Raw genomic sequence first — 15,592 nt, forward strand, 5'->3', positions numbered from 1 at the left:
TGTTTGCTGGCGAACGCGCACCCGTTTTCACTCACGCGTTTTTGGTGTTGGTCTCTTGTGTCAGGGCAAGAGGGACAGGGGCGAGTGTCTGTGTGATTTGTCTCACTAGTCTTAACTACAAGCTCGCCTAGATTTCCCCAACCTTACCTTGCCCAGTAAACAAAATCTGCTGGAGAAGAGCGAGTGATGGGTGCTTATTTTGTGAGGGGAGCCTATACAAGTTCTTACATAAAGCACGGGGACTGTGGCATATTTGAGAATGTGTTTCCCTTGTGCCTGATACTCGGTTGTCACCATGTGTTCTGTTGTGAATATGTGAAAGTTAATCAAGAGGCAGATGTTTCACTAAAAGCATGGCTTCTTCAGGAGGCTAAAATACTGTTTTGAAGGGTTGAGTATAATAAATGTTTATGAATTAAAAAAAAAGGTCAAAAAAGACTCAAAATTACTTGTATTATGTTGATATTTTTTTTGGTTAGTGGAAAGGTAGAAGGCCAGCCCAATGGTGACACAATCCCAGCTGAGCAAGCCAACCCTTCAGATGACACTGTTGCTGGTGCTGGGACTCGTCAGAGTGATCAGATAGTGCAGAAAATAGAGGAAGTGCTCTCTGGAGCCCTTGATACAGAGCTGCAGTGCAAATCAGGTAAATGAAAACACGTTTGGCAAATATGGTCTTGTTTAAGAAGGTTGTCATAGTACTTAAAATTGAACCAATTTTTGCAGAGATGGAAAAGTACTCTTCAGTATTGTTCCTCTCGCTGAGCTTCATCTGAGAAGTTGTATGTTTATTGTAATGTTCATTAAATATTTTTTTGTCTATTGTGATTTACAACTGTAGATGGACAGAGAAATACATAACTGAAAAATTGAAGGTGTGAAAAATTTATTTTTATTTTCTCTCCATTACAATAAAGCCAAAACGTATAAATAAGATTCACTTGTATATATATAAAATGGTGCTTCATTTTGCATATACCTACTTCAGGGTCTCAATGCGCAGTTCTTACTAACAGAGCTGGTACTGATGGATAGAAGCACTGTTTGTTGTGTTATTTTGGATTGGTTTGCAAGATTATTTCTAAAAGCATTTATTGGAATTCAGAACTGTATGATTAACTGTTCTGTCAGTAAGATGCTTTGTTGTTTTAAAATGAATAATGCACTTATCTTTAAAACTTAGATACTCACATAGCAATCTTCCAAAGGTTAAGAAATTTTTATGTAACAATCTCATAAATTTAATAAATTACTGGGTTTATTATGCCAAAAAGTTGCATATGAGTACTCCTTGTCATGGGACTAGCCCTTTCTGTAAAATTTCTCAATAAGGAGAGTTAGTGAGATGAAGGCTCCAATTAACTGCGTTTCTAATTTTTTGGAGTTGAAACATAGGTGACTGCTGTGTGCTTGGTAAGTATAGTTCCAGAGTGATTTTTTTTTTTTTTTTTTTTAAGAGGTAGCATAGAAAATTGTTTGTTTTGGAGATTCTGTTTGCAAGGTTTTCTTTCTTCTATGCACAGTGGCTTGTTTACCTTGAACATTTTCAACACTTTCACTTCTGCTGTTCTTCTGTTATGGAAGAATGAGGCAAGCTAACATGGTAATAAATGTGAGTCCTATTAACCTGAAAATTAATAAACTTAACCTATGGTAAACATTCCCACTGTTCATATCTGGAAAGGAGTTAACATTGCTGTTGGACAGCAGAGATTATCTGGAAATGCTGTGTAGAAAAGGTCATTTGACTCTGCTTCATTGTCCTCTTTCATTGCATTCACAACAATGTTGGTGGAAACACTCTTTTTTGTTAGGCTGTTTATGCCGTAAAAATGTTTGTGCTTAAAACTATCTGAGATACTTCTTTATGGAATCTTAAGTTATGTTCATTTAATAGTATTGTAATTACCAACAGTTTCTGAATGATTTTGCATTGTTCACTTGATCACAGCCAGCTTGTAATTGAAGAATCCATATCACTGCACTGGCCAGTATAAATATAATCATTGAAGATCACATGCAAACAGACTTAAATATATAGCTCATATTTAACAGAAATTATAAAAAGTTGCCTTTCATAGAAGTGCCTTTCTCATGAAAACATGGCACTAGATCCAAAGAAGGGTAAGAACCTAACATAGGTTAAATTCAGAGGAAGATGAGATACAGAATTAAAAGAAGGTGATCAAAACCTTAGTCTTCCTCTTTTATTTCCCCCTCAGTGATTGCTTATCCCTGCAGTCACCTGAATTTATTTGTTACTGAATTTATTAGTTACCTGTTTGAAACAAAAGCTCTATTAGGTGTTTGCAGTTGCTTGTGGCAACTGCAGTCCAGTCTGAGCAGCTGGTTGCCTGCAACGCCTTAAAGCTTGTTTGGGATTGGGGAAGTAGATGCTGTTTCCCCAAATTTGTTTGAAGAACTTAGTGAGGAACTTCAGCAGTAAATATGCTTAGATAATTTCTTATACACTAGTAATATTGGGCTCACTCACAAGTTAAAGCATAGTAGGGGATAATGAGCCGGACACATTTTGTGCAGTAAGCATACCACCGCTTAGACACTTTGTTTGGGAAGTGGGATTTCTTATTTCACTTCCATGTGCAGCTTGGTGTAGCTTAAAAGCACATCTCTAGCCTCCTGGAAGAATGCACTGCCCAGTTGAACATAGGTGGAAGTATATCCAACTACTTCTTGGAAAGAGTCATGTTCCCACTGGAATTGTGTTGCTGACCCAAGAAGATTTGGTTAACTTTTTGAAAGAATGTTTAGTTTTCTTTACTTAAAGTGACTCCTGAGAGTAAGTATAAGAGGGCTAGAGAGTGAGTGTGTGCTATTTGTGTATGGTAGTTTAGTGAAGAAGGCGTGGGTTTCAAGTTTAATTTTTTTTGTACTTCTGTCCATGTGCTTGGTCACTAGTCTAAAAGATTTTTTTAAATGTAGTTTTAACAACACTTACAAAGAAAATATCATTTTTTCTAGATGTAGACAAAAATACTGTGAAAAATAGTACTCAGTCTACGAAAAGAAGCTCTACTGCTGAAGATGAAATTCCTAGGAAAAAATCAAAGAAGAACAAGAAACACAAAAGCAAGAAGAAGAAGAAAAAGAAGAAGAAAAGGAAGAAAGAGAAGAAGCATAAAAAGCAGCCAAAGGAGTCAAAGTTGAGTACACGTCATGGAGAACATGCAGACTTGCAGCCTGCTTCTCACTTGATGCCAGAGAAATCAAGCTCCAAATTGAGCGTACAGCATGGAGGATTTGGAGATGCAAATCTGGCTGTCCATGTGCAGCCAGAAGAACTGTGCTTAAAAACAAGTGAGGAGCTTGATAGACAAGCTTTAGGACTTGTTTCTCATTCAAGAATTGATTCTCAGCAATCTGTGGAAAATCTTGGAAGTGAGAAGGGGACTTTGTGTGCAACAAACCCTCCATTTAATTTAGCAGGCAGCCAATCTGATATCCATGAAAATGCTAGTATAACTCAAACTGAAATTTGCACTAGAGAAGAACAAATTGAACAGTCTCACGAAAGTATTTATCCTGTAGCTATTAATGCGAGTGAAAAGGGTGTTCTTGTTGATACTGGAAATGATACTTTGTTTAGCATCCCATCTGGAATTGCCAGTAAATCTGAAATTCAAAAAGATGCAGCAGCAACTCTAGCTTCAGAAGTAACAGAAGTTATTCTGAAATCTAAAGGCACTGGGGAAGTAAAAGCTTTAGATACAGCTCTTGAGTCTGAGACCATGGAGGTGTTGAAATACTCAGAAGCATCTCTACAGCCTGTTGCGCAAGGGGGAGCAAAAGAGTTAGATGCAACTTCAGCATCTGTGTCTTTGGCAAGTGATGTGACAACAATTCCTACATCTGCAAATCAGGCGGATCTGAATACTGTGAAGGTAGCTCACGTGTCTGTGGCCATGGAAGAAGTGAAAATTCCAGAAGCAACTGAAAAATATTTGCATATGGGACACGTGAAAAATGTGGAAACACCTTTGGAATTAGGGGGCGTGAGCAGAACTTTGGAGCCAGCCCTGGAGCCCTCAGTTATATCTGATAATTTGAGTGTGATGCAGTGCAGCCCCGCAGAGGGTTCAGGTGTCTTGGAGGCAGATGTATCATTGCAACGTCCTTTTGAAATACCTACAGTGACTGGTGTGACCCAGGTGGAATTAATAAGTGCCAAAATACCCCTGGGACCAGGAGCTGTTACAAAAGTGAAGGATACTGAACCAGCTAGGAGCTCTGTACATACAGAAAATGTGAAAGCTTTGGAAGAAGCTCTGCAGCCAATTGCTGTAGTAAAGCCCAAAGCTTTGGAAACAATCATGGAACCTGTGGGTTTTATAGCAAAAGATGTCAAAACAGCTCGAGAATGTCTGCAAGTTGAAGTAGTCAAAGATACAGAAGGTACCACTAATCCTGCAACCGTGCTGAACGCATCAGGAGTGTTCCTACAACCTAAAGTCTTGACAGAAACAAGAAGTGTGGCTAGAACCCAGGAATCTGCACTTCCAGCAGAATTGACAGATGTGAGTGTGGTTGCAGAGGCAAAAGGTTTAAGAGCAACTTCAGAACCCGTAGCGGCAAAAGATTCAGAAGGTACTTCATTACTGAGACAACCAGAGGAGCTGAGTGAATCAAATGTGAGAAGTTTGGAAGCAACTCCCCTGTCTTTGCAGAAAGAAGATGTGAAAGGTCAAGGAGGAGTCCTAAGACCAATGACTGTGGTGGAAGCAAAAACTTTGAAAACGGCTTCTCTGTCTTTACAAATGGAAGGTGTGAAAGCTTCAGAAGAAGCTGTGCATTGTGGGACTGTGGCCAGAGGTTTAGCAGCAACACTGGATTCAACAGTGGTGTCAAAAGGTTCGGAAATAACTCTAGGTAGCATGGCAGGAGTAGAAGCAGGCTCAGATGCTGGTCTCCTAGCTATGGAAGTTGGATCTGTGAGACCAGTGAAAAGTTTGGAAACAACTGTAAGACCTGTAGCAGATACAGAAAGGAGTGATTCAGAAGCAGACCGTGACAGAGCTGAGACAGAGATGAAGATTTCATCATCACACCTGCACATGAGAAGTGTGAAAGATTTAGGAGATCCAGCATATGTAGGTATGGCAAAGATACAAGCTTTGGAAGCAGTCTCGCAGCCTGGAACCCTTGCAGTGGCAAGGGGCTTAGGAGAAACTGTGTGTTTTGAAGCCAAAATGGGTAGCAAAGCCTTGGAAGCGAGTCCAGGACTTCCTGCCTTAGAAGAAAGGTCAGAAAGGACTCCTGAATCTGTGGTTCCATGTGTAAGCATGGAACCATCTAGAGAGGCTGAGGCATTATCAGGAATGACACATGTGAAAACCACAGCAGAGAGAGAACTAAAACATGCAGAAACAGTTAGTGCAAGCAAAATGGAGAGTTCCATCGTTTCACAGTCTCAGGTCATGACACATGTGAGAACCTCACAAATTGAGGTGCTAGGGGAGGTAAAGCATTCTGAACTAGCTACCAGTTGTGCCAGTGTAGAAGTGAGAGATTTAGGCAACTTGTCAGAAGTTGAGGCAGTTTCAGAGGTAAAAGATGTGGAAGCAAGGTCAAAAACTTCACCCTTAACACAGATGAAAAATTTGGAAATGGTTGTGGGATGTGAAACAAGGACACTAATGCAACACTCAGGAAGGACATTGGCATCTGAGATGGTTAGAGAAATGAGGCATTCTGAAGTTGCTCCAGAAGATCCAGACAAAGCAAAGGCAAGGAGCAAAGAAGCAATACTAGAACCTGTGCAAGCAGTGACGGTGCAAACTTTAGAAACAAGTTCAAAGTCTGTACGGGAACAAATAGTAGGTCATTCAGAAGCAGTATTAGAGTCTTTGCCCAGAGCGGAAGAAAAAACTGTGGCATCAGAAATAGTGACAGAAGTGAGAAACTTGAAAGGAACTTCAGAATCTAAAATTACAACAGATGTGAGAACTCAGGGACCTACTGTAGAATACATAATTGCAACAAGGAGGACAACCACGAGAAAAAACGAGCCCTCGCTTATCAATGTAAAAGACTTGGAAGAAGCTTCAGAAACTGATAAAGCAATGAAAGGAAAATATTTGGAGCCAGCATCAGAAGCTAGAGAAGCGACGTTGCTGGAAAGCATGAAAGAGTCTGCAACAGTAGAGGTGAAAGGTTCTGAAACAGTCGAAGAGCCTGAGGTGCACATGGATGTCCAAGGCTTGGGAACTTCCCAGAACTCTGGAAATGTGGGGGCAATGAATGTTTTAGAGGATGCTTCAGAAGCTGTTCCAGATTCTTTGCACACTGAAAAGCAAGAATATCTGCAAGCAGTTCTAGAAGCAAAACCTGCTGCAGAATGGAAGAGTACAGAAGAGGCTCCAGAAATGTTGAGCGCTGCTGAAATGAAGTCTGAAGCAGTTCCAAAACCAGGGGACATGAAAGATCTGGAAACAACACTGGAACATGAAGTGGCAGCAGAAGTACAATATGCAGAAGGGGTGCAGGGTCAACAAATAGAAGATGTCAGAGTTCCAAGTCAAGCTCAGGAATGCGAGATACTGGTTGAGAAGAAAGATGCAGAGCAAATTCAAGCATCTGAACCTTTAGTACCGGGAACAGTTTTTAGTTCTTCACATGCAGCAGATGAAAAAGATGCAGCAGGGACTCCTGAATCTGAAATAATTGGAGACACAAACCAGTTGGAAGCGGCTCCAGCTCATGTGGCAGAAGCAAAAGATTTGGAAACAGCTTCTGTTCCTGAGATCGTTGTAGAGCTGAAAGATGCAGAAGCAGCTGTGGGGCTGGAGCCAGAGGCAAAAGATTTGGAAGCAGCTCCAGTACCTGAGACTGTTACAGAAGGTGTGGCAGAGGCAAGCCAGTCAGAAGTCGTTCCAGAGGCTGAGGCTGTCAGAGAAGCAACTCCAGAACGGGAGTCAGAGAAAAGAGATTCAGAAACATCCGATGTGCAACCTGATGTGGCAGCACGAATGAGGGAGACTCTGATGAGACTCGAGAAAGTTGTTGAAAAAAGTAGCCATAGGAGCAGTGATAAAAAACACGATGCAAAGAAACAAAAAAGGAGTCGCTCCAAGTCTCAGTCCAGGTCGAGGAAGCGGAAGAAAAAATCAAGGTCTCGTTCTACTTCCAGGCGTTTGACCTCTAAAAGAGCACGTTCTAGGAGCAGAAACTATTCGGTTTCCAGAAAAAAGCATTCCAAATCTAGATCCCGATCTGTGGAGAAGAGAGAGAGAAGAGTGTCTTCCCGGAGGTCCAGACGCAGACGCTCCAGATCGTCTGACCGTTACAGGTCTAAGTCCAGATCAGCAGAAAAGAGAGGGAGCAGATTGTCCTCTGGGAGGTCCAGACGTAGACGTTCCAGGTCATCTGACCACTACAGGTCTAAATCCAGATCAGTGGAAAAGCGACTGTCCTCCCGAAGGTCCAGACGTAGACGTTCCAGGTCTTCTGACCGCTACAGGTCTAAGTCCAGGTCAGTGGAAAAGCGACTGTCCTCTCGAAGGTCCGGGCGCAGACGTTCCAGGTCTTCTGACCGCTACAGGTCTAAGTCCAGGTCAGTGGAAAAGCGACTGTCCTCTCGAAGGTCTGGGCGCAGACGTTCCAGGTCATCTGACCGCTACAGGTCTAAATCACGGTCAGTGGAAAAGAGGGGGAGCAGGTTGTCTTCCTGGAGATCCCGCCGCAGACGTTCCAGGTCCTCTGACCGTTCTAAATCTAGATCCAGGTCTTCAGAAAAGAGAGGGGGTAAAGAATACTCATGGAGGTTCAGACACAGGGGGTCTGGTTCTTCTGATCGTTCGAAATCGAGGTCAAGATCTGTTGAGAAGAGAGGTCGGAAGGCATCTCTGCGGAGGTCTAAACGTCAGCGCTCAAAGTCCTCTGACTGTTACAAGTCTAGATCCAGATCAGTAGAAAAAAGAGATCGAAAGCAATCATCGCGGAAGTCTAAACGTCAGCGCTCAAAGTCCTCTGACCGTTACAAGTCTAGATCCAAGTCAGTGGAAAAAAAGAAGGAGTCCTCACGAAAATCTAAGCGTCGTCGCTCAAAATCTTCTGAACATTACAAGTCTAGGTCTAGGTCTGTTGAAAAAAAGCGCAAGGAATCTTCTAAAAAATCCAAACGGAAACGTTCCAAGTCCTCTGATAGTGTTAAGTCAAGGTCCAAATCTGTAGAAAAAAGAGAGAGTAAGTTATCCTCAGTACAGAGTAGTAGCAAGCATGTGGAGTCTTCTGAACTTCAGGAGTCAACCAAATGTCTTGAAAAAGTAGGAGTTTCTGAACCTTCTTTCGCAAGTGAAGGCAGCTCCTCCAAATCCTCTAATGGTCCCATGTCAGTAGCTTTGTCTGTTGAAAGAATAAATGGCCCAGAGCTGCTGCCAGCATCTGAAAGTGGATTTTCCAAAACTTCTGAGAGTCCTGAGAAAAGCTCCTCATCTCTTGAAAAAACAGCAGATCTGCAGCCTTCTGTGCTGTCTGAAGTTGATAGCTCCAAAATCCCAGATGACCAGGAGTTGAGATCCATGTCTGTGGAAAAAACACAGGCTTCAGAGCTTTCTGTGACACCTGAAAATGAATCAGCTGAAAAAGCAGTGGCCATGGAGTCTTCATCACTACATGAACTTACATACTCCACATCCAAGTCAAGATCCTCATCTGTTGAAAAAATGGGAGATCCAGAAACTTCTTCAGTAACAGAATTTCATCTCTCTGCATCCCATGATGAGCCAAGATCTACCTCTCTCAAAGAAATAGAGGGTCCAGAGCCTCTTCTGACACTTGAAAGTGGATGCTCTATATCTTCGGATAATTACAGGACAATCTCCTCATCCTCTGAAAAAACAGAGGATCAGGGGTTTTCTCTGATGTCTGAAAGTGTGCTCTCTGACTTGTCTGGTGGTCATGAATTGAGACATACCCCTGTTGAAAAAACAGAGCTTCAGAATTTTTTGCAAGTACCTCAAAGTGAATCTTCCAAGTTGGCTGACAGCCTTGAGACAAGGTCGCTATCTTCTGAAACAGCAGAGGCTCAGGAATCTTTCCTAGCACCTGAAGTTACATGCTCTGCATTCCCTGATGTCTGTAAGTCAGCCTCCTTGCCTGTTGAAAAGGGCCAGATGCAGGAGCCTGATGGACATGAATCAGGATCCAGCTTTGCTGCACAAATAGGGGAGCTTCCGTTGATGTCTGAAGGTGGGTCCTTCAAGTCACCTGATAGAAATGAACAAAGATCTTTATCTGTTGAAAAAGTCAAGGCCCCAGATGTTTCCCTGACATCTGAGTGTGGTCCTGTTGAGATGTCAGATGACCTCATTTCAGCGTCATCTTTTGAAAAAATGGGTGAAGTTGTACTGACAACTGTAGGACAAAGCTGCAAATCTTCTGAAGCTCATGAGTCCAGATCATCTGTTGATGGAGATTTAGACGGTCCAACACTTCCACAAGTACTTGAAATTGACTGCTCTGAATCTTCTGAAGTGCATGAGTCGAGGTACCTGGCTGCTGGAAAAATAGAGGGTACAGGATCTTACTTGATGTCTAAAAGTGGAATTCCTGTGTGCCATGATGGCCATATATTGAAACACAATTATTTTGAGAAAACAGAAGGTGCAGAACTTTCATTGGCATCTGAGCTTAGGTGTTCTGTCTTCCCTGAAGGCTATGAATTGACACCCACTGCAGCTGAAAAAATGGAGCTACAGAAGCCTCTTCTTCCGCTGGAAAGTGGATTCTCCAAGTCTGCTGATGTCTGTGAATCAATAAGCACACCTACTGAGAAACTACAGGCCCCAGTGACTTCTCTGACATCTGAAGGTGGGCTTCTCCTGTTGTCTGATAGTCATGAATTGAGACCTATCCAGGCTGAAAAAGTAGAGGTGCAAAAGTCATCTGAACTGAAATGCGTTGTATCCCCTGATGACCACAAGTTGAGATCTACCTATGATGAAGAAATACAGGTGCAGGAGGCACCTCTGATACTGGAAAGCAGATGTTCTGTTTCCTCTCATGGTCATGAGTTGACATCCACCCCTTTTGAAAAAGTTGAGGTAGAGGAGCCTTCTCAAATGTCTGAAAATGAATACACAATAGAGCTTGATGGCCCGGAGTTGACTTCAACCCCTGCTGAAAAAAGAGACATGCGGGAACTTTATCGGGTGTCTGAAGAAAGGTGTTCTGTGTCCATCGAGAGTCAGGAGTTGCAGTCACCTGCTGTTGAAAAGATAGTGCAAGAGCCTGCTCTGGTGTCTGAAAATGAATATGCTATATCTTGGGAGGGCCAGGAGTTGAGATCTAGCTCTCCTGAAAAGGTAGAGATGCAGGAGGCTTCTGTAGTACCTGACAATGAATATGCTGTGTCTTCTGAAGATCATGAATTGCCATCTTCCCTTGCTGAAAAAACAGACGTACAGGAGTGTTCTCTGCTGTCTGAAAATGAATATGCTGTATCGCCTGAGGGCCAGATGACAACCAGCCCTGCTGAAAAAGAGGTGCAGGAGCCTTCTCTGACATCTGATAGTGAATACACCATCTTTCCTGAAGGCCAAGGATTACAGTCTAGCCTTGATGAAAAAACAGTGGTGCAGGAGACTTCACTAATACCAGGTAGTCAATATGCTGCATCCCCCAAAGGGCAGGAGATGCTCTCTGCTCTTAGTGAAAAAACAGAGGTGCAGGAGTGTTCTTTGCTGTCTGAAAATGAGTATGAGGTATCCCCTGAAGGCCATGATTTGCGATCCAGTCCTGTTGAAAAAGAAGAAATGGAGGAACCTTCTGAAACATCTGAAAGTGAAAGTTCAATGTCCAGTGATAGCCAGGAGCTGCAGTCTACTGTTGTTGAAAAAACAGAGGTGCAGGAGTTGTCTTTGTCTGAAGGTGAATGTGCCATGTCCCCTGAAGGTCAGGAGCCGCAGTCTAGCCCTGCTGAAAAAGTAGAGGCTAAGGAACCTTCTCTGACATCTGAAAATGAACATGCTTTGTCACCTGAAGAATATGAATCAAGATTGCCTCATGCTGAGAAAACTGAGGATGTGGATTTTTTGACATCTGAAAATGACCATCGTTTGTCTTTCGAGAGCCAGGAGGTAAGATTCACCCCTGTTCAAAAAGCAGATGCGCAGGACCTTTCTCCAGCACCCGAAAATGAACATGCAGCATCCCCTGACGGCCAGGAGTTGAGATTCCACACTGTTGGAAAAGTAAGTGATCTCGAACCTTTGACACTAAACGATAGATCCTCCATGTCCCCTGATGACAGTGACTTGAAATCTATCCCTGTTGAAAAAACAGATGATGCAACACCTTCTTTAATGCCTGAAAGTGGGTGCTCCATGTCCCCTGACGGCTACAGTGTGAAATCTGGCCCTGCTGAAGAAACAGGGGATCTAGAGCCCTTTTTGATATCCGAACGTAGACATTCTGTATCCTCATATCAGGAAGGTCATGAGCTGAAATCTCCCATGGAGGAAGAGGGTCTGGAGTCCTCTTTGACTTCTGAACATAGACGGTCTGTGTCCCCTGAGGGCCATGACCAGAAATCCACCATAGATGAAGAAATGGATGATCTGGAGCCTTCTTTGACATCTGAACACAGGCGGTCCACATCCCCTGACGAGCATGAGTCAAGATCTAGCATTGGTGAAGAAGCGGAGTATCTGGAGCAGCCTTTGACAACAGAACGTAGATGCTCAGTGTCTTCTGATGAGCATGAGTCAAGATCTACCACTGGGGAAGAGGCAGAGGATGCAGAACGCTCCTTGACAGCTGAACGAAGAGATTCCACATCCTCTGACGAGCATGAGTCGAGGTCTACCACTGGTGAAGATATAGAAGATGGGGAGCCCTCTTTGACAGCTGAACGCAGACACTCCACATCCTCTGATGACCGTGAGTCAAGGTCTACAACTGGCGAAGAAATAGAAGATTTGGAACCTTCTTTGACAGCTGAACATAGACGCTCCGTGTCTCCTGATGGACGTGAGTCAAGGTCAACCACTGGTGAAGAAGCAGAGGACCGGGAGCTCTCTTTGACAGCTGAACGTAGACACTCCACATCCTCAGACGAACATGAGTCGAGGTCTACCACTGGTGAAGACATGGAGGATATGGAACCCTCCTTGACAGCTGAACGAAGAGATTCCACATCATCGGATGAGCATGAGTCAAGGTCCACCACTGGTGAAGAAGGAGAAGATGTGGAACCCTCCCTGACAACTGAACATAGACGTTCCACATCCCCTGATGGGCGTGAATCAAGGTCTACCACTGGTGAAGAAGGAGATGATGTGGAGCCCTCCTTGACAGCTGAACGAAGAGACTCCACATCGTCAGATGAGCGTGAGTCAAGGTCTACCACTGGTGAAGAGGGTGAGGATGTGGAGCCCTCTCTGGGAGATGACGATAAACAGGATTCCATGCCTCTTGAGAGGTCGGAGGAACAGGACTCTTCCTTTATACCCGAAAGTAGGCGTTCTGAGTCTTCTGAACGTGAAAAATCTAGATCCAAATCTGTTGACAAAATGTCTGACAGAGAGTCTTCGCGGAGATCTATAAGCAGACCCTCAAAATCTCCTACTCTCCAAAAGAGTCGATCCACATCTGTTGAAAAAGTGGCAGACAAAGAGTCTTCCCGGAGATCCAGACGTAGACGTTCCAGGTCTACTGCTCACCAGAAAAGTAGATCCACATCTGTTGAAAAAGCAGCAGACAAAGAGTCTTCGCGGAGGTCTAGACGTAGACGCTCCAGGTCCACTGCTCACCAAAGGAGTCGATCCACATCTGTTGAAAAAGCAGCAGACAAAGAGTCTTCGCGGAGGTCTAGACGTAGACGCTCCAGGTCCACTGCTCGCCAAAGGAGTCGATCCAAATCTGTTGAAAAAACAGCAGACAAAGAATCTTCACGGAGGTCTAGAAGCAGACGCTCCAGGTCTTCTCAGCGCAGATCCCAGAGATACGATACAGAATCTCGCTCTAGACGGAATCGCTCTAGATCAGTAACACGGAGAAGAGCATCAAGATCAAAATCTAATCGTCGCTCTCGTTCTAGCTCATTGTCACGTTCAAGGCACAGACGGAGGAGTAGGTCAAGGTCAGCATCAAGGAGGCGGCGTTCTTTATCAAGAGACAGACGTAAGAGATCTCAGAGAAATAGATCAAGATCTACTGACAGAAGAAGAAGAAGATCAGATTCAAGAGATCGTAGAATATCACTCAGATTACGGAGCAGGAGTCGAACACCTATTCGTCAAAGGCGATCAAGATCAAGAGGAAGACGACGGAGCTCTAGTAGGTCACCAATTCGACTACGGCGATCAAGATCTTCAGGGAGAAGAAGGTACAGCAGATCACCCGATCGTCGTCGGTCAAGGTCATCAGAACGATTTTCAAGCAGGTCACCTAAACGTCTTACAGACTTGGGTAAGTGATAATTTTATTTTCAGTAGTTCCATGGTTAGTTGATACTGTGTTCATTCAAATAGTCTTATTTTAACATATCTCTGTAGCATTCATGAGGAATTCCTTGGAAGTCATTTTGTGCACTGCTTTTAGGCAGTGACTTCCAGTAGGAGCTTTTATGTTGGAGCTGAATCAATGCTTACCGTATGGATGAAAGGGTATTTAGAGCAGGTTGTTATCTTGGTTATAGGGCTTTTATACAAAGGTAGTACGTTGCAGTCTTGAGGAACACTGTTCATTGCAATGGTTAGTACAGGCCAAGTACTCTGTAAGAAAGTTATGAATTTCTGGTTTTCCTGAGGACAAATTAGGCATGAAAGAACATTTGAAAGTAAGTGCCAGTTGGAGAGGTCTTAGCTCTGTTGTCAGCTGTAATGCTTGTTTATCTCTGTTACTCTGTCTTGCCTCTCTTCCCTGGTAAGAATTTAATGGGAAGAGAGACTTGTTTCTGAAAATATTCCCAGACCCAGCTGATAAGAGGAAAAAAAAAAAAGAACCAACCCCAAACCTAATGAACCGTGTCTCTTCTCTGTGACTGGAGGAAGAGAGGCCTTGTAGTTCTCTTAAGTAGTAAGTTATGTAAGGAGAAAGGTTTTAATTTTGAGAGATGAGCTTTTGTACAGTGTGGAAGCCTCCTTTTGTGGACCTCAGGTTCTGATCCTTTTAGTCCTGTCTCATAAAGTTACCGTGGAGGCCCCTTGACCAGAGAATTATTTTTGTACAGAACATGAGAATTAATGAGCATCCTTGAATCTGCCTTCATGGTCTGATTATGCAGCAAGTCTGTATCTGTATACTTCTGTTGCTGAAGAAGTAAAGGAATATTGTCCTAGGATTTTTATAAAGCTGTTTGCTTGCAGAGATAGTTGTAACTCATTTATTTGCAAACTGGCAGATCAAATAAGGTGTACTTTATTTTCATTCCACAGAATCACAGAATGGCAAGGGTTGGAAGGGACCTATTCTCTATTTCTGTGATAGGGCCTGTGACGGGTTGACCTTAGCTGGATGCCAGGTGCCACCAAGCTGCTCTGTCACTCCTCTCCTCAGCTGGGCAGGCGAGAGAAAATATATTGAAAGGCTTGTGGGTTGAGATAAGGGCAGGGAGAGATTGTTGGCCGGTTATTGTCATGGGTAAAACAGGCTCTGCTTGGGGAAATTAGTTTAATTTATTACCAGTCAGATCAGCGTAGGAGAGAAAAAACCCCCAAACACCTTCGCCCCACCCCTCCCTTCTTCCTGGGCTTAACTTTAACTTTACTCCCGATTTTCTTTACCTCTTCCCTCAGAGTGGCACAGGGAAATGGGGGTTGCGGTCAGTTCATTGTATGTTGTTTCTGCCGCTCCTTCCTCCTCAGGGGAAGGACTCCTCACCCTCTTCGCCTGCTCCAGCATGGGATCCCTCTCACAGGATACAGTCCTCCATGAACTTCTCCAGTGAGGGTCCTTCCCACAGGCTACAGTTCTTCATGAACTGCTCCAGTGTGGGTCCCCTGTGGGGTCACAAGTGCGGGCTCCTCTCTGCATGGTTCCACAGGTCCTTGCCAGGAGCCTGCTCCAGCGCAGGCTTCCCACAGGGTCACAGTCTCCTTTGGGCATCCACCTGCTCTGGCGTGGGGTCCTCCCCAGGCTGTGGGTGGGTATCTGCTCCACTGTGGGCCTCCATGGGCTGCAGGGGGACAGCCTGCCTCACCATGGGCTTCACCTTGGGCTTCAGGGGAATCTGCTCTAGTGCCTGGAGCACCTCCTCCCCCTCCTTCTTCATTGACCTTGGTGCCTGCAGGGCTGTTCCTCTCACATCCCCTCACTCTTCTCTTTGTGGCTGCTGTTGCGCAGCTGTTTTTTTCCCTTCTTAAATACGTTATCCCGGAGGTGCTACCACCGTTGCTGATGGGCTCAGCCTTGGCCAATGGTCTCCCTTGGAGCCAGCTGGCATTGGCTATATCAGACACAGGGAAAGCTTCTGGCAGCTTCTCACAGAAGCCACCTCAATAGCCGCCCCTGCTACCAAAACCTTGCCACGCAAACCCAATACAGGGCCATATGCACTTTTTTCCTTAGTAAAGCAAAATACTGTTTTATTAACAGTTTTGTGTGTAATTGTATTTTACGCAAATACACATTT

At 44.0% G+C, this 15,592-nt stretch overlaps 1 protein-coding gene across 6 annotated transcripts in view; it reads left to right on the plus strand.

Moving 5' to 3' along the window:
* Nucleotides 1-441: 441 nt before the first annotated feature.
* The window catches only part of SON (SON DNA and RNA binding protein), a 38,819-nt gene continuing 23,668 nt past the window's right edge, over nucleotides 442-15,592 (plus strand). For all 6 annotated transcript variants that reach the window (XR_004842307.1, XR_004842308.1, XR_004842309.1 and 3 more), the window contains exons 1-2: nucleotides 442-646; nucleotides 2,983-13,428. Coding sequence is in view for 2 of the 6 variants with exons in the window: in XM_035896524.1 (XP_035752417.1) it covers nucleotides 457-646; nucleotides 2,983-13,428 (10,636 nt within the window). In the remaining 4 variants the exon portion in view is untranslated. The remainder of the gene's footprint in view (nucleotides 647-2,982; nucleotides 13,429-15,592) is intronic.

The sequence above is a fragment of the Egretta garzetta genome, unplaced genomic scaffold (genome assembly GCF_000687185.1).
Source record: "Egretta garzetta isolate BGI_Z169 unplaced genomic scaffold, ASM68718v1 scaffold45, whole genome shotgun sequence".
In the NCBI taxonomy this organism is placed as follows: domain Eukaryota; kingdom Metazoa; phylum Chordata; class Aves; order Pelecaniformes; family Ardeidae; genus Egretta; species Egretta garzetta.